The sequence below is a fragment of the Salminus brasiliensis genome, chromosome 2, assembly GCF_030463535.1.
Source record: "Salminus brasiliensis chromosome 2, fSalBra1.hap2, whole genome shotgun sequence".
NCBI lineage: Eukaryota > Metazoa > Chordata > Actinopteri > Characiformes > Bryconidae > Salminus > Salminus brasiliensis.
The window spans coordinates 41,594,206-41,618,832 of record NC_132879.1 but is presented as its reverse complement, the minus strand read 5'-3'; the positions used below and the strand labels follow the sequence as shown (position 1 = coordinate 41,618,832).

The following is a 24,627-nucleotide window of genomic DNA, read 5'->3' as shown; positions in this document are numbered from 1 at the left end:
TTCTAGACTCTGTCAGCTTTGTTCTGGAATAACATGAGCTTGTTTAGGCTCTAGCAAGCAAACTTAAAACCAGGCATTATAATAGACAATTATTAAGGTAATGAAGGCATAAGGAAAGTGAATTCCTTAGTTTAGCAATATTTTAAAGAGATAAAGATAATTGCTATATGTGGATCAAATGACAGATCAGCTTTTATCACGCCAAGGTTTGTAACAGTTGTTCTTAGTTTGACCATTAAATCAGACAGTCTGTTTCTAGTGGCTTTTACCGTGTAATGGCCAAGTAGTCTTTTTTTTTGTGACTAAGCAAAAGGGCCTCAATGACTTGAAGTTATTTGACATCCAGCCTTTTTTCACACAATCCTCAATACTATTAAGATGAAATGTATCTTCTGGTTTGCATGACAATTGTGTATCAGTTGCATGGCAGTGACAACTGGTGCAATATTTGTGCAAAACAGTACCCAGTGGGTATATAAACCCACTCATATATAACATAAAAACATTGATTATTATGCAAGTATGAATTTAGCCATTGGACGTCAGCTTTCTCCAAGATGTGAAATACAGGAAAGATTTGAAACAGGTCAATAGCTTGATGGGTCACATGGATGAAGTTAGGTTTCATGATCAATGGTTTAATTACTGAGAGAAGTGTTTATTATTGTTAAAAAAAAAGCCTTGATTATTTCTCGTAAAAGTTCTATGAGTCAGCCTGTGGGAGCTGGATTGAGGACAGAGGTTAAAGGTTTTGTGAAGAAGAGGCAGACGTAAATGCAGGATTTTAATAAAGGTACAACTAAACAGAACAAACAGAATACAAAGAGGTACAAAGCAAACAATGAAACTAACAAAGATAAACAGAAACAAAGCAAAACAGGCCAAACAAGACCACTATAAACCACAATGACCGTAAACCACCATGATCACATGGTGACCAGACAAGGGAATGCTTAAACAAAGGGGAACTTATTTATGGACTAACAAGGGACACCTGGGACTAACAAGGGGGCATGGCTGCAGAGTAGGCACTGGTGGGAACACTAATGAACAGGAGGGGCTAGGAAAGACAAGTTACAAACAGAGCCATGTGCTTGTGAGCACATGGTGACACAAAACAGTGGCAGGCATGATATTAGCTCTGTCTGCTGTAGTGAGATAAAGAATTACAACCTCTCTGCTTTAGTAACACTATGCTACACATCTACATCAGCTGTGTAAGGCAGCAATTTTTAAGCAATCAGGCTGCTGGTATTTGCTGTTCAGGAGCTGTTTTATTCTTAGTTTACAGATGTTGAAGAGTAGTCTTGGATTATTCTTGTTGTGTTTATGCTTCAATAAATGCTCTGTGTTCTATAAGGCTGTCTAATATTTCTAGTGAGATGCCAGAGTGTTTAATCCTTTTGTTTCTTTGGCCTGTGGGGTGGCCTTGTTTAAAGCCTGTAAGACACAGAGCATTAAATCCCTGATCAGTATCATATCATTAATAGGGAGTCCTAGTTTTAGATCAAAGGTCCTGTCTTTGCAAGTCGGTTGAATCAACCCAATGTTGATTAGGTTGCTAGAGTAATCTTTCTGATTTAAAAAAAAAAAGTTTATTATGGGGGATAAGCACAGACTCAGTACAGTGGAATCTATTTACCAGACTACGGGCTATGCTGCAGGAAATGAGAGCAGTATCCTCCCATGAGGGGTGGATCCCAGGATTACCCTCAAAGGTGTATCAGTTGTTTATAACAGTTGCTTGGTTTTCTGAGCACCACCAAAATAAGCAGTTTAGCAACCAAAACCTGCTATAAGATTCGTTCCCATGTCGTCTTAGCATACGGTCAGAGCATTTCATCAAGATCAGTACAAGAAGTGAAAAAGATCAGTGATCTGTTGAAGACACCTGGTTCTATCCTAGAGGGCTGTAGCAAAATTGCAACCAAGCAAGCACCAAAAAAACCCTTTGATTGTTAACACTGTTCTGGCCCTGAACCAACAAAATAGCTCCCGCCACCATGCTTCACAGTTTGGGTGTAATGCTTCTTTGCAGTTTTGTTAAAACATATATATATATATATATATATATACATTTTTTTAAATAAATTTTAATTGTCAGCAATAATTCTGAAGAGGGGTGGTGGTATTCCTGCTTATTACATTTTAATGGCATAAGGGCTGTCCGCTGATCCTTATCTATCACTCGAACTATTTGCCATTTGGTGGATCATTCTACAGATTGTGTTTGCAGTTATCTTTGAAGGGTGCCTACTCAGTAGATGTTAGCATTTAATTTTTGCTAATTCTGAGTGTGGGCTGATGGAGATCTAAGAAAACAAGTGTTATGAGCTTCAGCAACCTTTTCTTCAGATGCCCTCTGAAAACTCTTTGGACTGGAACATGATGTACTTGAACAGAATTCTTCTGTGAAGACCAGGTATCCAAAATTTTGTGGCTTTCTTGTATTGCTGAGCAAGCCAAACCCACATCTGAACTGTTGGGAACATCTGACTGCAATTATCCGCTTTTCAAGGGATCATTATCTTGGAGGTTCACAGACTTTTTCCACTAATAGCCTTGATTGTTTAAAGAATTTGTTCAAATTACATATGTTTAACTGTATGCTACATATATTCTACTTATGCTTACAGAATAGATAATTCTGTTTTTAAAAAGCGATTGGTTGAGCTATGCTCCAAGCTGTTACTCCAAACTCTATATATGCAGTCACAGCAACTGAATTACATAACAATACGCTAAATCATCAAAATCCATTGTGCTAGTAATGGGCTGTTAAGCTGCTTGCATGATTGATAAATTAAGTAAGAACCCAGTTTTCTTTAACTGAGCAGACAACTGACTGGCATATTGTAGTTTGTATTGTACATATATATATATATATATATATATATATACAATACAAACTACAATATGTAAACTAAATAATGTAACTTAAAAGTTGTACATGCTTCAAATATTCTGTGTAAGAATATGTTAATAAATTATAATTACAATTAAATTATAAATGGTTCCAGTTTGTGAAATTTTTTGAAATTTCTTCTCTCCTAGAAATTCCATGATCAACTATGGTTATTGTAAAGTGAAAGCATTTAGGAGCCACAGCAACTTCGTCATGAAGTGTAATACCACGCAAAGTTACAGAGCAGGGCTGCCAAGTGCTGAGGAGCATAGCGCAGAAAAGTCGCCAACGCTCTGCTAACTCAATAACTGCTGAGTTCCAAACCTCTTCTTGCACTAAGATTAGCACAAAAACTGTGTGCTTAACTGCATTGGTTTCCATGGCCGAGCTGCTGCATACATCACTACGCAAAAGTCCCGGATGGAGTGGTGTAAAGCATGCCGCCACTGAACTCAAGACATTTTGAACAGTTTTATGCCTCCAACTTTGTGGAAACAGTTTGGGAAAGACCCTCTTCTGTTCCATGACTGTGCCCCAGTGCACAAAGCAAGGTCCATAAAGGCATGGTTGCGTGAGTTTGGTGTGGGAAAACTTGACTGGCTTGCGCAGAGTCCTGACCTTAACCCCACTGGACACCTTTGGGAGGAACTAGAATGAAGATTGCGAGCCAGGCCCTTTTGTCCGACATCAGTGTCTAACTTCACAAATGCTCTTCTGGACGGGCAAAACGTCCCATATACCCACTCCAAAATCTTGTAGAAAGCCTTGCCAGAAGAGTGGAAGCTGTTAAAGCTTCATATGGGAGATCAGCTCCTTCTTAATGTCTATGAATTTAGAATGGTATGTTATAAAAGCTCCTGCAGGTGTCCCAGTACTTTTGTCCATATAGTGCAGTTCAGCAGAAATATTGTTTATATTTGTTTATATGTTTTAAGAATATGAAAAAATGAAAAGAGGCAGACATATTGAGACTTTTTTGTGACTAACGTTTGTGCTTAAAACAGCTGGTGAAGTCCATGACAACTTTTAGCTGATATAACTAGCCATTGACATGACTAGCCAACAGTTAAAAAAAACCTATAGATAGTGAGTGTAATGAGCCAAACATAAAAAATATACTGATATACCTTGATTTAATATATTTCCAGTATTCAAAACAATCACATCACAAATGTGCATTGTAGTATCATTTTTGTATCAGTTTCATAACCTGTTATGTTGTGTACAGAATTTCTGTAGGAGAGGTAGCAGCTTAAACTATCTGAATGTTTTGATCTTGAGTCTTGAGTTTTTGTAACTATGAGTTTAATAAACAGCGTGATAATAAATCCAGTAGAGGGAAGGGGGAGAATGAACAGGACTACGAAATACTCTGAATGCTGGTTTGATTGACATGTTATTAGCATGTTTGACTGAAAAGCTGCATGTTAAGTTTAACCCAGGCTTCATTTCAAAACCTGAAAACTTTGTGAACCTGAAAAATTGTGAATGATAGAAGGAGCATGCACATAGTGTTGTCACTCTCATTAGTGAATACATGTGTGAAAGGGGTATTCATGCAAGGGAGATTTTGAGGGGCTCACAGCTGGGTCTCATCATGGCTGACTTTATGTGCTTGCGTCAGAGCTTCCTAACTTCACTTTAGAGTTTAGTGAATAAGATATTCCATTAAATTATCTGTAAAGGGAAAAATAACTAAACTATTTACGGACAAAAGCCAAAATTCCCTTATGTTCCACTGTAACTGTAGCTTCAAATGAAATATTGACAGTTTGTCCCTCTAGTGAAACACTTTAATCTGGATCTGGTTTAATCAAGGGCATTTCTTCCCATTTCTATTAGACTGAACAACTGTCAAACACAAGTACATTCCACAACTTTTATTTTAGATCATGTGACTGATGATTCTCCATTTCTGATTCTGATTCGGCTCTCAGCGTTTCAACAGTGTTTCATTTGCTCATTCTTTTGGTCTCTTTTTAAAAAGTACCATATGCAACAGGTTCTCCGCCATAGAGAAGAGTATTGATTTTTTTTCAGTTGTTAGGTTGCTCTATATTCCCATTACCTTTGTAAAGAAGAGTTACAGTCTAACATTAGGCTTGGCTTCTAAATCGCTCATACATCTTTGGTGCATGACTGAAAGGCACTGGTCTGTGAATGGTTTGTTGTAATTATGGTTGTGATTGCCAGTTAAGATGGCTAGCATGCACATTGGGCAGGTGGACCCACACAGTCACATACAATTGAGTTCCCTTAAAATGTGCCAGCTTATTGTGCTATCATGTCAATCAGCATGGAAAAAAAACGTATTCATGCAAGCTATGACGCAGATGATTTGATTGAGTCCAGTACTGAGCGGAGCCAAAAGCAACATCCAGTACTGAGCGGAGTAACTTAAGAGCAACATGACTTTATTTTGAGGCAAAATGCTCCACTAAGCAGACTGGCCAGGAAGCAAAGGATTAAAACAAAAAATGTGTATGTATAGTATATATATATATATATACACTACATATATATATATATATATATATATATATATATATATATATATATATATATATATATATATATATATATATAAATTAGTATATACTATATATATATATAAGTTAGAAAGCTTGATGGTGAATAACTGAAATACAGAAATTGAAACCCTACTTTTTTAAACAGTAAACTGTCCGTGTTAGCGGTGTGTTAATAAGCAGGCAAGCCATTTAGAGCACTTGTAGCAAAATAGGCCGTTTAATGAACCAAGGCTGCCTAAACAGTTCAGCAAGACCACATTGCAATAGAAGCACTAGTCACATAGATTTCTGCTCATGGAATTTGGACACTTACAAGTAGGAAAAATGTGACATATTTAGTCTGAGGTTTTAGTAGAAATAACAAAGTAGACAACTTTTGGACAGAAGAGGATAGGCAGTTTCCTTTATTCAGTTCTGTGTTGATCCTTGCATATCTAAGGCAGGTTCATTGACTGAGTAGCAATATCTTTCTATCATTTTAAATATAACACATGTGAAATATATTGATATAAATGCCTAAAGATTACACTGACATGAAAAAAGTCATGGGATGTCAGTATGTAAATTGATTATGAACTGACATTACCTCAGGGGATAGCTTGGGGTGTCCCCACCTGTGTAGGTTGTGAGATGTAATCTTCTGAGTGAGGTTGAACACTGGCCAACGTGCTCATAGCAAGGTGACTCGAATTATCGGTGTTCGAGTGAGGCATGATAATGGGTGCCAGATGGATGGGACATTCCATTTCAGAAGTTGTGTGGGCATTTAACATTCCTCGATCCACAGTGTCACATGTATACCGGGAATACATCATAGAAGACATTGCCACCCACAGTGGACAGCATAGTGGCTGCCCACGGGTGCTTAATGATCACGACCCATGATCACAAAAACCCCGCAGGTCTGTGCCACTGTTAACACCACAACACTAGACACCTCTCACCTGGACTCATGAGGTTACTAACTTGGGGACCCTAGGGGACTGGCAACATGTGACGTAGTCCAATTGTTTCAGGCTAATGGTAGGGTTCGTGTGTGGTGCAGATCCCATGAAGCCATGGATCCCAGTTGTCACTGTGCAGGCTGCACTGCACTGTACAAGGCACTGTGCAGGCTGGTGGTGGTTCCAAACTGGTGTGGGGTATATTGACATGATATGTTATTGACTGGTGCCTGTTATGTTTCAATTCTTGGTGGCCGGTTGCAGCCTTTAATGAACGTTATGTACCCACACAGTGATGGGATATTCCAGCAGGATAATGCACCATGCCGTCAGGCCCAATTTGTCCAGAATTGGTTTGTTGAGCATTCTGGTGAGTTTCGACGAAAGATGTGGCCTGCATGTTTGCCCGACATGAGTCCAATCAAGGGATGTGGTGGAAAGGTCCAGTTCACTTGTGGATTGATATCACATCAAGTGGATACTTGATATAGTTCATGTCCCATTATATAGCATTTCTAAGTTATACTGAAAAATAAGTAAATCTATATATTGTAAAATGTAAATATGCAAATATACGTTGTTAATCATCAGCATAAAAACATTTTGTTGAGGAGTAATGTTTTAGAGGGTCTCTAAATAAACAAAGAGCAAGGGCCCTAAAACAAAACTTAGATTTCACCCTTAACAAAACAAGCCCTAAGCCATGCAAAAATCCGGTATGCAGGGGTTTAAATGGGTTAAATGGCAAGAAATGTATATATAAATATTTAAATATGTATATATAGTTCAAATTGAAAAGTTGTTTGCTGTGAAATTGTTCATTGTAGAGAAACTCTGTATATTTTACAGAGGTGGTGATAAAAAAACATGGGTCCTGATGTCCAAATATAGCAATTTTGTTAATTTTAAATGTATACAAATTTGTTAGGCAAGAACTGGATCTCAAAAACAGCTTTTAAAAACACACTACCACTAACACAACACTTTAAAATAATATTTAAATTAATACAGAAAATCCCATTTAATACATGATATGACAATGACTAACTTACAGAACTTATGAACATGCATAATTGTATTACTAAAGGCTCCTCAATCACTGGCAATAACTCCAGGAGTGAATTCAATTAAGAGTACACACATACACTGTCCTCGTATAGAGAAACCAACAGATTGTTTTCTTTGTGTTTTGTATTCTTTCCTATCCTTCAGTGTAAGAGCAGCTCCTCTAAACTACAAAAAAGAAAAATTGTTCTGTGCAGTGCAGAGCATCACCAAATGACATGCCCAGCTATGTCACTGTCCATTCACATTACCATGCTTACAACAGCTGGCCAGGCAGATGAAAGTGAGTAGGGCACTGACTCTCCTTGCATATTTACGATGGAGAGTATATGCCTTTTATACTTTTAAATTATACTTAGTTTTTCTGCATTTGATTCTGTTTTATCTGCCCATCTGAGATTTTTGCATTTGCCCATCCAAAAATGAGAATATGAAAAATCTCATTTAATATAAAATATTTAAAAATATAAAATATTTTCCATGCTTTTTTGTTTTTTAAATAACCTAGTTTGATGTAAAATGTCAACATACAGTATACAGGTACAGTATGAAATGTCCCACTCATTCATGTTTATTTTTGAACAAATATATATAAATAATAATTTACATATATCAGTTCAAGGCACCGTCACATGAATAACTTTATATTTTAAAGGATACAGAGCAGGACAATTGTCATACAAAAATTCATGACTGTTTTATTGCATAACCCTTTCAAGCATGAAAGGGTAAGAAAATAAAATGTAGGATACAACATAGAGAGGCCAAGCTAAATATGCACAATGGGTAACAGCAGTTCAGTCTTGAAATGTCCTCTCCTCACTTTGTAATTGAAACTGTGAAGGTTGTCTGTACCTTTGTGTATGTAATCTGATTCACTTAGTAGCCTTAGGAAGGTGCTCCTGGTTCCAGGAAGGTTCTCATCTCCAGCTTCTCAGAAAATCTGCAGACGTAATAGCAAGCAGGTCTTTCTAATGAGAAGCTGCATTCTGTTCTGAGAACAGAGAATTTAAAATGTTAAAAAATCATTTAAAATCAATTAAAAATGCATAGTATGTGAGTTTAGGTATACTGGAAAAATTCCCATCATATTTCAATAAAATTATGATCCAGTATTATACTATAAACTGCATTTACTCAATGACACTGTTCTTTTGATGGCCACATTGTATGGTTGGCAACTGTATTAGAAACAGTGTATTACTGTTAAAGTAAGTAGACCTAAACACGTCATTAATAAGTTACAAATTAAATTATATAAAGGCTATAGTACATAAACACTAGAGCATATCAAATATACCATAACTTTTAACACTGAAATAAATTTAAATGACGCTCTTAACTAAAGCAGCTAACAGTGAACTTTTCAGGCCACCTTTGTGTCCATGGTGGTCTCTTCATCCGTGCAGTACTGAAAATGCCACTGGTAGCAACACAACCCCAAATCATTCTAGATCCAACCCCATGCACCGCAGTTTGCAGGGTTTCATTTAATGCAGTCCCCTGTTTTTTAAAGGGACCTTTGTTAATTGTGGCCAAATATTTACATTTTGAACTCCTTGCTTGTTTCCTTTGGCTTCATTTGGTTTGTCTAGATGTTTGTCTCTTGATTTCAGATGGAGCCCAGGGAAATTCTGGATTGGTCATCACAGACGCTTGATTTGAATCACATTAAACATATTTTGTGTGATTTGAAGAAGGTGGTTGCAGCACACAACCCCAAGAATATTAGTGAAGCACTAAAGATTCTTGACATGAAGGGGTTGAGTAATTCTGAGACTGCAGTAGTCATTTTGCATTGTCACTTTGTGTTGAATTTGGAGAAAGCACTTGTTCTATTAGTTGAGTTGAGCTATTAAAATTGCTCTTGTTTGATTGGTTTATTACAAACAGCTGTTAGTTTTTCCGTTTTACTAATTAACCTAATTTGCAATGGGAGTTGAATCATTTTTATTGCATCCGTAGATCATTTCAAGAAAACATGAAATTATGAAAAGGTTGGTGGGGAGCAGTCTTCAATTCCAAATTTGGTCTATTTTTTGGTTTGTTTGTATTTCAGTTTTATTTTTTGCTTTTAATCATTGCTGTTCTATGTGTGTATATTTGTGTGTATATTGTGTGCATGTATGTTCGCCTGTGTTTGCACGTATCTCCTTTTGGGTTTCTGGTGTGTCCTGTTACCCTCGTTTGGTACACCAGACACGCTCTTATTAGTGCTGGGAATGTAATCAGCACAGTAGTTTGTGTGGATTGCAGCATGAGAGGTTAATGCAGTCCCTTCACAGGCCAGGCCATTAATGTGGCCTAACCCAATCAAAGCCCAGCCAGAGCCCCCTCTTAGCCCTGTGCTGATGTCACCTACACGAAGAGAGTGGAAAAAACACCCTTTGTTCGCAATCATTGGGAGTAGTCAATGTTGCCCCACTGGAAAAATTAGACATTCAATATTCACCCTGACCCATAATTCAGTATATGCGATTACATTTAGAATCATTTGGGGTCTATTTTGGTTCTGTCATTCAAATCCCTTGAGGTGATTTGTCTATGTAGCACTGAAGCACTGTATGGATATTATTGTGGTAAACACACCTCCTAATGTGCCTGACAGCTTACATTTTTGAATAAGTAAAGACTTGTATTTTTTACCATTCTTTGATTTCCCATGCAACAACTCTAAATTAGGTTTTGAATTATATGATATACAGTGGGGAAAAAAGTATTTAGTCAGTCACCAATTGTGCAAGTTCTCCCACTTAAAAAGATGAGAGAGGCCTGTAATTGACATCATAGGTAGACCTCAACTATGAGAGACAAAATGTGAAAGAAAATCAGAAAATCACATTGTCTGATTTTTAAAGAATTTATTTGCAAATAATGGTGGAAAATAAGTATTTGGTCAATAACAAAATTTCATCTCAATACTTTGTTATATATCCTTTGTTGGCAATGAAAGAGGTCAAACGTTTTCTGTAAGTCTTCACAAGGTTGGCACACACCATTGCTGGTATGTTGGCCCTTTCCTCCATGCAGATCTGCTCTAGAGCAGTGATGTTTTGGGGCTGTCGGCGGGCAACACGGACTTCATGCTTCACAGTTGGTATGGTGTTCTTTGGATGCAACTCAGCATTCACTCTCCTCCAAACACAACGAGTTGTGTTTGTACCAAACAGTTCTACTTTGGTTTCATCTGACCATAAGACATTCTCCCAATACTCTTCCAGAACATCTAATGCTCTCTAGCAAACTTCAGACGCGTCCGGATATGCACTGGCTTAAGCAGGGAAACATGTCTGGCACTGCAAGATCTGAGTCGCGTAGTGTGTTACTGACGGTAGCCTTTGTAACGTTGGTCCCAGCTTTCTGCAGGTCATTCACTAGGTCCCCCCGTGTGGTTCTGGGATTTTTGCTTGCGTTCTTGTGATCATTTTGACCCCACGGGCTGAGATCTTGCGTGGAGCCCCTGATCGAGGGAGATTAGCAGTGGTCTTGTAGGTCTCCCATTTTCTGATTATTGTTCCCACAGTAGATTTCTTCACACCAAGCTGCTTGCCTATTGCAGATTCAGTCTTCCCAGCCTGGTGCAGGTCTACAATTTTGTTTCTGGTGTCCTTCGACAGCTCTTTGGTCTTCACTATAATGGAGTTTGGAGTGTGACTGTTTGAGGTTGTGGGCAGGTGTCTTTTATACTGTTAACGAGTTCAAACAGGTGCCATTAATACAGGTAATGAGTGGAGGAAAGAGAAGCCTCTTAAAGAAGAAGTTACAGGTCTGTGACAGCCAGAAATCTTGCTTGTTTGTAGGTGACCAAATACTTATTTTCCACCATTATTTGCAAGTAAATTCTTTAAAAATCAGAAAATGTGATTTTCAGATTTTTTTTTCTCATTTTGTCTCTCATAGTTAGTTAATTCCATTGTACTGCTGTGCTTAATCTTAGACCATTGTTTGACAATGTTATGCCTATCTACTCAAAAGTGTTTTTGACTTAACTAGATGTTGTAAAGGTTTTTTTTTTTCATTTTGTGTCTCATAGTTGAGGTCTACCTATGATGTCAATTACAGGCCTCTCTCATTTTTTTAAGTGGGAGAACTTGCACAATTGGTGACTGACTAAATACTTTTTTTTCCCACTGTATATGCTTTAAAATGACTGCTTCAATATTGTTTATATTAAATCACATTCATTGTTACATTACATTAACACAGGTGTAAAGACAAGTAAACAACTTGTGCATAGTCCTTTGCAGTAGTATACAAATACATAAAATATACAAAATAAAAATACAGAATGTAGACGAATTACCTTACACGATACATTCAATATACATACACTATTGCACTTTGTTTGAAATGTTCATGCTATGAAAAGAAAAGTAATTATATTGTAAGTAATTATAAGTAAGCTATAAAGTAATTTAATTTAACTGAATTAGCACTAAATGACTTATTATAATTAGTAGTTTAAATACAGAAAATATTAAATCTACATTTAAATAAATGTAAAAAAGTTGGAAAATGTTTTATGGATATACATTAAATATTATTTGTCAGTGTAATTATGAATCAGATATTCAGTGAATCAGTGTTTCATTAACAGTATTTCAGTTTTGAGAATGTTACTTCAGATGTTTTCATAATGTTAGTGGAAATGTGGAAAACTCTGTTTTCTGTAATATCATTGTAACGCAAAAAAAAAAATTACATCACAAGTTTTCTTCAGGACAGAGGCAACATATCAAAATTTGTGTTACAGTTCTAACTGTATGAATTTCTGCAAATGATGCCTACTGAATGAGGCCTTGCTTTTCTACCTTCTAAAGCTTGGGACAGTACATGTTCTTACAGTTAAATCATACCACTTACAGATTTTGCCTATAGTTCTGATTACATATTTAGTTACAGTCATGGCAGAAATTAAAGCTCAATTAAACTTTGCTGCTGACTATGTATAAAACTAATGTAAAAAAAAAAAAACTTCTACAGGAAAGCTTTATGATCTGATGAGACAAAGATTCAACCCCAAGAACACTATACCAACTGTTTACTGTGACTTAAAAGATTGGCCTGTGAAAAATTGGCCCAGCAAATTTAATTGCACCAGATTCTCAAATATCTAACCAGAATTTTGGCCAAAGCTCAATGGCTGCCAAAGGGTTAATGAGCAACTTGCTGGGCAGTTAACCCTGTGTTAATGAAAAAAGAAATCCTTGTCAACAAAAACATTCATTCTTGTTCAAATTCTTGTTGTTTTTAATATTACGTTTTTTGTTGTACACTAATTCTGCTCCAGAAAAATTGTATGTAATGTCTAACAACACTGGTTGCTTGTTATTGGAGTGTAGAAGTGAATGTACATATTCAACAGCCCTTATTGCTGTACATTGGTATTCTTACCAATGTTTGTTGAACTGTCAGAGCAGCCACGATGCAAGGATTAAATTAAATCAATAAGCAATCATGACATGCTTTGTGGGCCAATGGGACTTCTGCATAGCAAATTTGGGTCTAATTAGCATTGACAGGCATAGCTGATGAGATTTATGCCTCTGCTGAAAGATGTGTCTGCCCATTATCTCAGTCTGACCAGCAAAACTAAGGCAGGTAGAGGCACCATATATGTCAAGAGTAGCACTGTCAGCAAAGTTGTCTGGAACAGTATATGCTAAAACAGGACAGCTGCCTGCAGTAGCCCCATGAAAATTATATATGAGCTGTGAGGTGTTTTTGCAAAGATTTCTGCAAAATTGCTTCATAATTTAATGATTTTGCATGAAGTGGAGAAAGTAACAGCTTTTCATACTTCTGGAGTCATAGAAGAGTCACTTTTGACTTCATGAGGAAGCATTTAATGAATGATACTCTGAAGTGCAGTCTGTACATCCACACCTGCTCATCCATTATTTCTTCAGAAATCAATTATATTAATTGGAAATTTGTCTACAGTTGAAACTTTGCTGTCAGGATATGATTGTTTTTGGTCAGTGAGGTCACTTAAGGGTTTTGAATGATTAGATACTGGATGAAGCTCCACTGCTCCAGAGAATGCAGTTCCACTGCAGCATATTTTACAGCTGGGAAGCTTTGTAGTATAGCTGATTCATGACATTAAGGCTTTTTCAATATCTATTAAGAATACTGTGTAGTCCAGAACCAGGTTTAATCCCTGTCCAAGAAACCAACCCATAATGTGTGTTAAGATTCTTAGAATTTTTTTAAAGAACCACAATTTGCTGCCAATCAGGTTTTCCCTAAACTCTACATCCAAGCCAAGACCCACAGGTAGATCTATTGTCAAGATTTTCGACCTTCAGCACATTCATAGCTCTGGTGTAATCGTACCATATGCTGACACAGGCATCTTAGTGTTGTGCTTGACGTTTATTGGATATGGCATATTCAAATACAACATGAGAAAAGGAAAACACTGCATTACCACTGCATGTTATGGCTATGGGTGGGTAGTTCAGCTGGGTTTTGTGAAGTGGCTCTCCCATTAGGACGCAAAGGAGGATTCCTTCACTGCCACTTACTTATGCTGGGCCCCTGTCGCATCCACCAAGCCAAATATTTACCACGAAAGCAGACAACACTTTAGAGCATCAGAGAAGAAACACACACAGCATATTGTTAGTCATCTGCATTTGGCATGACCTTGTAGCAGTGAGCAGTTGCACATGGAAACAACACTACTGCTGTAAGGCTGGTCTGATCCAATAACCCCTTCATTCCTAGTGTTTCCCACTGTACATACCCTTCATTTGCCGAGCGGGTGCTTTTAAGTGTGATATTTTAGTGGCCTGTTGATGGTCTAAACACTGCAATATGTAAATATGTTGTCTTCTGAAGCTGCTATGGTGCTGGGGGGTTGAGGGTGTGATTAAAACACTTTGCCAGGCCTCATTGTGTGGCTTTCGTTATGCTAATGAGGTCAGGGCCCTCTCCAGATCCAGAGTAGGGATGTCGTGAGCCTGCGGGCTGAGGACATGGTACCCACCTTGAGCAATGACCACTTAGAGGGGTGGGGGTTGCACTTGAGTCAGCTGTGTGCTCTTTCCAGGCCATAATGTGGCTGGCAGCCTCTTCTCTTCCAGCCTCTCTACAGCTTTTATTCCTTACAAGGCCTTGCCAGAGGGAGCATGGACACGCCATGAGTTGATGCTTCTGTCCACGTCACTCTCACTCACTGCCTCAGAGCAACCTGGAGAGAAACAACAGTGAGGGTGGGAGGGAGGCAGGGAGGAGAAAGAAAGATAGCCAGAGAGAGAGAGAGGGGGAGGAGCTTTTAACTGGCCCAGAGCTGTTTGACTGAACATGCTGTCCTCACTTGATTTCTAAAGGGCCATGTTGTTAGGGAAAGAAAAGATTTGTCACATCATTTATTCAGGGCTAGTTCACCCTCTGCCTGTAGCTGGAACGTGAAGGTTACATACCATGTTTTTTCTTGACATTTTAATAGCAAGCCAAGTGAAGGAAACATTGGTGTTGTTTAGATTGAAGACTCTTAAATGGGCACACGTGGAAAAACAAGGAGCTGAAGCACCGATAACTCACCTTTTGAAGAGCATGAGGCAAATTTGTCCCTGACGTTTACTGCCATATTTATGTTCCGAGTTCATAGCGATGAGGATATACAATGCTGGGTGGTCCAACATGGGTTATAGTGAGCCACCAGCTCAAGAAGAATGTTTACGACCATATGTTCACCAAGGGGTGTGTGAATGGATGAGGAAAGGCATCTGGATGCAGGACAATAACCCTGGGAGACTGGTTTTGTTTCTTCTTTGCTCTCACCTGCACACAGTTTTATCACTGGCATGTTAATACCACTGTCTACACAATGACTTTATGTCTGTGACCACACATTGGTGTGTGGCTGTTCACCACCTTTTAAGGTCTTCTTTTGCCATACAATTAGCAGCAGTATTTATTAATCAAATAAATAGATTGGAGAGATTTCACAGGCCCTCATTTTAATGCTAGGATGCAAATTCTTTGCAATCAATGGCCAGGTGAAGTCTGGAAGCCATCACCACATTTTCTCCCTTGAGATGCCACCTTCAGTTGCCACCTGTTGCCACCTTCTTTTAAGGAATCTGCTTGGTTGCTTTCGCGGTTTATTTTGGGTCATTATCCATCTGTACAATGGAACGCCATCCTATCAGTTTTGTAGCAGAAAGTATTGATCTATACACTTCAGAATTCATCCTGCTACTATAAATCTGATTCCAGTACTGGATAAGCTTTTTTTCTGTCTGTCTTTTTTTAAGTTTTCTGTCCGTCTAATTTTACCTTTCTGTTAAAATGAGTGTCTCTTTTTATTTAAATTCACCTACCTCCTTGAGAGTGTTTTTGACTTGACTAGATGTTTATTTCACCAAGGAAAGGATTCTGTGCTCATCCTATTTAGATGTCCTACATGGTATAGCTTTGGTCTTGTTGAGTTTGTAAGTTTATTCATTCTTGGCCACTCCAAAAGTTTCTGACATCTTTCTGATAGATTTGTTGTTTTTTTAGCTTAATGATAGCCTCCTTATTATTTATTTTATTTGATTAATTTATTAGTTTTGTCTAAAAGGAGCCATCATTGGTGTGTTGTTTCTGTAGTGGCAGTGGTAGTTAGCATTTATTACTTTTTGGAACTCCTTTGTTTAAGGTCTGTTTGAAAAACCGTTTAAAAAGCAGTATGGCCTAAGACTAATGTAACGGCAATATAGAATTGTTTCTATTTCTTAATATTGGTAATTTTTATAAATTAAAATATAAGATAGTATTAAACAGACAATGGTATGCAAACTTCTAAAATGACTGTTAAAAGTGCCAAGGTTGTTTTTTGTGTGATTCTGAAATATAAGTCAGTTATTTTCAGGTTGTTCGTTTTATAATGCTCCTAAGAAAAAGTTAATAAGCTAAAATCTTGGTAAACCAGCTTATTGAGCAGTTGGAGCTGCAAACTGCTAACCCATACACATTACAGACAAGAGGAGACATTATACAGACGGCCCAGAGTAAGAATTGGCAAACTACATAAGGCTGGACAAAAAAGTTTCGTATAAATTTATACAAAGCTACAAAGTCATAGAATACCACAGTGGTTAGGTCATTCTTCACCTTGTCACTGTCACAGAAGGAGGAGAGAGAGATGACTGCATTTCGTTCTCGTGCAAGAGAATCTCGCATGTTGGCCTTCATTAGCAGGCATTAAAAGCACAGTCAAATGGACTCATCTGGTAAACCAAGTGGGAAATATCCAAGGCATCTCATGTTCAAGATGCTTATTTTTACAGACACTGCAGCACAGGACAACAACTCTCCTGAAAGAACTATCTATCCCCAAATTCATGCTTTTTCCTGCAATCTTGAACTGCACTGGAATGAGTTTTTCCTTAAAGCGATCAGTCTTCGTGAATAACAGCCTGCCTAATGAAGGACATGAGAGAAGAACAGGTCAATGCTGCGAAGGTTTGTGTCGAAAATATTATTATGTTTATTTCCTGTGGAGGATTTATTTTTAGGTTTATGCAAACATTTGTCCATTTCTGGTCAAATGACACATTTATTTGGTTTCCCTATTGTGAATAACAAATAACATATATTAGGGTACTTTTTCTTTATCCTCCTGAGAATTATTGTCCCCTGACTTTTAGGTGCTGAACTGAAGGCAAAACCTACATAAAAAGCACTTTGTGACAAGTAGGTCAGATTTGTTACTTGTTAATTTGTGTAGTACTTTAGTTCTGGCGGTTTTGGGAAACACTTGTTAATTAGCTAACATCAGTTAACACGAGTTAACTAGTTAACAAAGTATTTAGCGTTACAATTTTTTTGGCATACTCATACCTGCTATAGGTTCTTTGTTTTGTTGTGATATAAAAGGATATCATCAAGCAGAGGCAAGTAGTAATACCTGCTTGTCCCTGGTAGCTAGGTTTCTTCTATACCTTCATTGTTTCTTCAGTCTTACTTGTTTCAAAGTGTGATGCTTTTACACTGATATTGTGCAACTCTGGTGTGATGGTGTGATGATGATAATCTTACCATAATATTAGCTCTAGAGGCTATGTTAATGCTTACAGAAAACCTATGCAAAGGTGTTACTACAGATCTACGCATCTGAACCTATATATAAATTCACTCATACACTGTGATCACACAGCCTTTTTATAGACTGGGAATGCATCATCCATTTCCAGAAGGCAAACATCTCACAGTCAAGTGCCATACTCTTGCTAAGTGCATCAGAAAGGACACATACAGGAGTATTTTATTGCTCTTTGGCTCAAGTAGTTTAAGCCAATCAGACACATAGTATAAAATAATACTTTGAAAGGGATATCTCATTTTTAGCCTTAATTCCTTTAATAGCTAATATTCTTTGTCTTTGAGACAGTCTGATCTCTAATGCTCTGTCAGTGTTGTTTTCCTTTGGACAGTTCTTTAGGGTTAGTTAAACTACACCACATCCAAGAAATTCCTTTTCTTGCTAAGAAAGACAAAACAATCCTTATGAAACATGGCCTGCATGATATCCACACTCCTCTGGTGTTGAGGAAACATGTACATTAAGAACATATACATTAAATCACCTTCATATACAGGATTATCTCTGGTATAATCCTGTATGTCCATTAAGTGGACAACAAGTTATGCTAATACTGGGTGATCTTTTTTAATGATAATGGCTGTCCCAGGGCAAAATGGTCTTTTTTCACCCAGAGGGTTCTTGTATGTTATTTACAGATTTGCCTCAAATGTCTTTGTTACTGTATGCTGTTGACCAAATAATTTCTGCATAACAGATGTAGGTTATTGTTCTCGGTTTCCAGAGAAGACTCTGCCTCGATGCTGTGGGAAAAAGAGCTGCAGCTAAAGATTACCCCTGCATGGGCTATAATTTAGTAAAAAAAAATTCTACTACTATTAACAATGACACAACAATGAATAAAAATGGCTATTGATGCAACTACAGTGTGTGTGTGTGTGTGTGTGTATGTGTATATATATATATATATATATATATATATATATATATATATATATATATATATATATATATATATATTGGAACTATGCACTTATGTATATGTTTTGTGTTCACTGGTGCTGTCTGCTGGAGTCACAATAATATAAGGTCTTCGCACTCCATGTTCTTATAAATGATATTATCCTTCTGCAGCATTCTCTTCCACAGTGATTTCCAAAGTGCTGGGTGCCACACTTACAGCAGCAAAAACAATATTGCAGACTCTCCCTTTATTTAATACTTGGATCTCTAACACTGTATATTGTGGTACATAAGTTCCAGTCTTCAGGGAGCTACAGCAAACCTGCTGATGCATGAACTAGGAATATTGATTTTGTCAGAGGACTTACATGCTTGTGTTTAATTCTCTGTCAAGCACAATGCCAGCTTTCATGTTCAGTTCATCATCATCATTATCATTTTTGTTATTGCATTTATTTTTTCTTTACTATAGCATTTTATTGTATTCCATTGCACTAAATACATATACAAATCACATTATTATACAAAAAGCTTTTCTATTCAGAGCAAGACAATAAACATAAGCAAGAAATGCAATATCCGTTCTTATACAGAAAGTTCACAGTTTGGACAGACTTTCCCAATTAGACATTATTTTAGAAGCGATATTCTAGTCAATAAGGTGTCATCTACAAATTCTCATTCAAGATAGCAGAAGTAGGTAATGTGGCAGGCCAGGAAGTCATCTTCCATTGTAAGTTATACTGAACATTCTGTCATAAAACACCACATCGTTTAATCTCTATCCCACCTAAAATGGTAGAGATCCATTCATGATCTGTAATACAAAGATAAAGCTCATGGATACTAATTTAAGTGAAAACTCTTCTTTCTCATTTATTTATTCGCCCTCACAGCTGTAGGATCTGAAACGTTCCATCCGTTATAGCTTGCATTGTTTTAATGTCTCCTCCTCCAGGTTGACTGTGGTACTGCAGCTGATGTGTGAACTAGATTTTCAGTCAAAAGAAGGGGAGAAAGAGAAAGTGAAATCTGTGAAATCTAAATTCACTTAGACGGCGTGTGAATACATTTGAGCTACTGACAACGGTCATGGCAGCACAGTTAAAGAGCCAGGCAACCCCCATTATTTCAATTTAAAAAAGGCCACTCTGCAGTCGTTATATGCATGCCATGCAAACCCAGTAGATAAATAAATGGGTATGGATAAGCTTTTTTTCACTGTTGCCCCACTCCAAATACTTAAATGAAGCAACATAGTGTTGTCGTGTGTTGGTCATCTGTTCAGGCTAGTGAATGTGCATGAATGCTAGTTGTGAATGAATCATTGTGAAGTGAGCATTAATGTAGTAGTGGCCCTCATGCTGAGTGTGCACAAGATTTGCAGCCTTTGTCCTCCTTTGCATTATTTAAAAAGGCCTGAAAGGCATAATGGGCATGCAGTGGGATCCAGGGTTGGCTTCTCCAAAGCCTGGCTAACCACTACTGCTACCGCCTGGCATTCTTCTGGCATTGAGAGAGAGCAATAGAGAGAGAGGGAGAGAAAGAGATGGGGGTGGAGTGGGGTCAAAGAAGCAAGCAGCATCTCATTCATGATAAATTAAGGCAGCAGTGCATCATCTGACTTATTATGAAGATTACATCATCTGTCACTTAGCGAGATGGAGTCAGTGGAAGAGCACTGTTCGCCTCATCACTGCCTCTTCGCCTTCATTCACTATGTTCTTTCACAAGACAAGGAGCCATGCTTATCAGACTGTAATAAAGTAAGTGCCAAGATTTTATGATGTGCTCCTCGTCAAATAATGAGCCTTCTCTGCTCATATTTGTGAGACGGAAAACCTTTTAAACACACTGGCAAGTTGCTCCCGTTTCTTTCCTGTTTTTGAATAAATACATTTATGATTTTTATTGGGAAAAAGGAAAGTGCCTCAGGATAGATGGTCATTGTTACATGCTGCTTGAAGGTATAGGCCTGCTGCCTTTTTTGGGAAAACAACCCAATACCCATAAATTCTTTGGAAAGCCTGGGGGGGCATTCATTAAAAACCTTGCTTCAGAAAATCCTTTCTCATGTGAGCCACTTAAAAAATGGTCTGCTGTTTGTCTTTGCACACATTTCTTTTCAAAATGTACTGTACTGCAGTATGTTTTCTTCAGTACGTGTCATTTTTGAGTGAGTCAGGCAGTCGGTTTGCATTAAAATATAATATCCTATACATTTCTAGTTCTGCCTTGGGTTTCACTCCCTACCACAACCTCAGTGTTTCTCAATCCTATCTCTTAGCCCTGTCAGTGTGTATCGCGGGGAAGGGGGGTGGCATTGCAAGTATGTATTTCTAGCTTAAAGTAGAAACCGCAGAGAACTCCAGTGTAAGTTCACATAGTTCTCCCCTCTCTTATGGTCATACAGTCTTTATACTATGACCATATGCTAAAGGCATGGTCCAAAATAGCAAATAGTTTCTTATTGGTTGATAGAGAAGGTGAATGCTAGTAAATAACAGCATAACACAGAATAAATGATAAATCAGTAAATGATACTGAATTGCGAATGGCTGTAGTTTTCTGAACCCCTGGTGCTGTAACGTGTATAGCCAAGCCAAGAGGATGAGGAGTTATAGTTATGTAACATAACGTTATGTAATTTACTCTGGCCCTGGTGATGCATAGTCAGAGATAGGGACCTTGTCCTTGATGACGATGGTTGACTCAGAGAAGAAATGGGTAGAGGCAGAGCGAAAGAGAACAAATCTCTCATGTTGCATGTAGGAGAGTTAACTAATAAGGACAATGGCTTCTAATTTTTTTTTTACAGAAATAGACATTTCCAGTCCAGTTACAGTGGAGTTTGCATTTTAGCATACAGGTGGTGCAATGTAAGCAATAGTAATTTTAGCACATTCATTTAATATGTTTTACTGATCTACTGATTTACTCATACTTACGGTGAGGACACAAGATGCTCAGTGATGGCATAATAATGGGATTATAATGCCGATATGCATTCCAAAATCTTAAGGACAAACAAACACCAATCCAAAATACTGTGGACCGGTGGGTGCAGTTGCTTGGGTGAATTTGGGGTTGACTTGGAATTTCTTTCTTATTGCGTGTAATAACTACACTTTGGTAGGAACACTGTCCTAATACTGGGTGAACCCTCTTTCTTCTCTCAATATCCCTCTGATCTTTGCGTCATTAATTGCACAAGATGATGAAAACATTCCTTAGAGAGTCCATGTTGACATGATTGCGTCACACATATCAAGATGATTCTTCTGGAGCACTTTCATGCTGCAAATCTCACATTCTACCGAATCACAGCCATTTTCATTTTCAATTTTCATAATTGAAATTGTTTCTGGGGAAAACCACTGAAAAACACATTGTCATTGTCATGTTCATGCTCAAGCAATTTGAGATGGCTTTTATTTTGTGACATGGTGCATTATCATGCTGAAGTAAGAGATGGGTAAATTGTGGATACGAAGGGGTGCACATGGCCAGCAATACTCAAACAGTCTGTGGCATTTAAACAATGATTGATTGGTATTAACAGGGTAAACATGTGCCAAGAAGGTAGTCTTAACACCATCACAGTACCTCCACCTTCCTGGACTGTTGACTCAAGGCAAGCTGGGTCCATGGATTCATATTCTTCCAAATTCTGATTCCCTACAATCCATTCAGAGGAGACTCTAGAGACTGTTGTGCTGAAAATCCCAGGATTTCCTAAATCTTTTGGCCTAAATCCACTGCCCTACTATTAAATGATATGATAATTGCATGCATGAATAGATATACAGGTCTTCCTGATATACAGTAAATACACTGAATACAAATATCATGAATATCAACAGTACAGTAACAAGTAACCACGACCAAGACAGTATTTTATTCCCTACTTTTATAGTCATACTGTACCTCTTTTAGTGACTTGCTGCTATTTGTTATATTAGTCACCTCCTTCAGCACCTCCAACTGTTACTGTACTTACCACCAGCACTCTCAGCTCTACCGTACTGGGTCCTGCAACACCATCTCTCTCTTATATTGCTCAGACCAGCTGCCTTACTACCTCACTCATTCCTGAAATGTACAGTTGTACCTGATCAGTTAATCTGCATCTATTCTCACTGTTGACTGCAACTGTAATTTGAATGAATGAATATTAGCATTATTGGCATTACTATTGCTGCAGCGTTACTATTACAAGGCTCATACTGCTCATAATCTATCTACTCTGATCAGGATATTCAACACTTTAATAGTAATGAATAGTTTATAGTTTAATTGTCTAATATGCTGTCTTTTGTTGCAACACTTTGGATATAAGGTATGGTATTCGACCAAAAATGTAATTATGTTCTAAAGGCTTGTCTGCATAGTTGGTCAATTTTATTTTATTTTTTATGTTATTTTATCATACACATGCCCCTAATTGTCTCATGAGTAGTGTGTTGTGTTCATGCAACCTAACTATACTCTTTTTGCTTGGCACAGTGGATTTCTAAAGCTAGCCATGTGCATGCAATGTTGTTGCCAGGTCACATAGTGTCCCAGGGAACTGACAGGGCTGAGAGCGTGGGCGGTGTGGACACAAATATCATTAATTAATGGCCATTCTTGCTAAATAAACTGCAGCCGGAATACTGTTTGTTTTGCTTACTCCCTCTCCTTTCTGTCTGAAAGAATATATTCTTAGCTTGAGCTCCCACGACTTTATATAAATCGAAGTCGGTGGAACTTGATGTGGCACTATTTCAGAGTTGCAGCAGGGTGAAGCAGGATGCTGAATGTTTTAAGAGAGACATATTTGGATGAAAGGGAAGCAGAATTTTGCTGTGGATGACACTTTCTTTTTTTTATCTGTCTCTCTTTTTTGTCCTAAAGCATTTAGCAGTGTGTGTAGAAACGTCCTACTGTCTGTTAGAGTGTATTGAGTTTACAGCTCAGACAAGCCATTAAGCGAGGAAGGGCATAGAAAGAAATCGAGACTGGCTGTGAACTTGAATTATGAGCGCGCATCACTGAGCAAAATGGAAAATGTACAAGCACAGTATGTTTCTGTTTTGGAGGGGTGTTAGTGGGGTTGCAGGGGTTAGGACCAGCGTCATTGGAGTCCTGATGCGTCTCTCTTTTTTGCTCTCTCTCTCTCGCTCTCATTCACTCACTCACTCCCTCTGTCCTTTTCTATCAGCCATCTCCGTTGTGTTTCTGTGTTGGGCTGCCTGTCTCAGTATTTTAGATAGCGTGTTACAAAATACAGGCTCAGTTGTTTTAGTTTTCAGTTTGAAGTGTATTAGCTTCCTGTGTATGTGACGGTTTGCATCCTCTCTTTCTCCAGATGATCCCACCGCAAGAATGGGACCACAAGAGGAGTGCCCGTGGATCTCAGGTCAGTTCTTTGGGTGTGCTTGCAGCCTGCTGTATTTGAGAGCAAGAGATGCCATGTGCAATAATTTATTGCCACTTTAAACAACATAGATTATTTATGGTCGGCGTGCAGTCCCATGCACACTCTCATGCAAGGGCTGAGGTGTTTCAGAAGGGCATTTGGTGCTGGCAATTCTAAAAGAGTCAGGGTATATTCAGAACATTAAAATATAATTGACAAAATCATTGTAATATTGTGTTGTTAGTAATAATAATTTAGCTCATCAGTAAAATCCTCTTCTTCTTCTTTTTCCTTAACTGGCTCTATAATCTTAAAGATATGACCAATTATATATATATATATATATATATATATATATATATATATATATATATATATATATATAAATATTCCACCAAAGGCAGAAGCTTAATAGTAAGGTAACACAGGTTAAAAACTCTCCTTAGTCTGACAGTGGTATCAGAATTGACAAAGTAATAGAAAAAAAAAACATTTTAAAATATAATGTTACTTTTTCCATGTTAACTGCACATTACCACACTAAATAGTAGTTAAATTGTTTTTTTGTTTTTTTTCTAAGAGAGAATGATGCCTCTGTCACTGCCACTCCAGGCCCAGAATGCCTGCTACTGTACTCTTAAATATGTAGTAGCTTCAAATGGTTCTTTGAGGAATACCATAGAAGAACCATTTTAGTTCCATAAACCATGTTTAATAGAATTGTGTAGGTCTTAAGAACCTATAAATTGGTATAGGACTTTGCCCTTTAAAAGGTACTT

At 37.7% G+C, this 24,627-nt stretch overlaps 1 protein-coding gene across 1 annotated transcript in view; it reads left to right on the top strand.

The window, feature by feature from the left end:
- The window catches only part of pde3a (phosphodiesterase 3A, cGMP-inhibited), a 100,201-nt gene that overhangs the window by 29,548 nt on the left and 46,026 nt on the right, over positions 1-24,627 (top strand). The window contains exon 2 of the mRNA XM_072672786.1: positions 23,798-23,848. Within this exon, the coding sequence (XP_072528887.1) occupies positions 23,798-23,848 (51 nt within the window). The remainder of the gene's footprint in view (positions 1-23,797; positions 23,849-24,627) is intronic.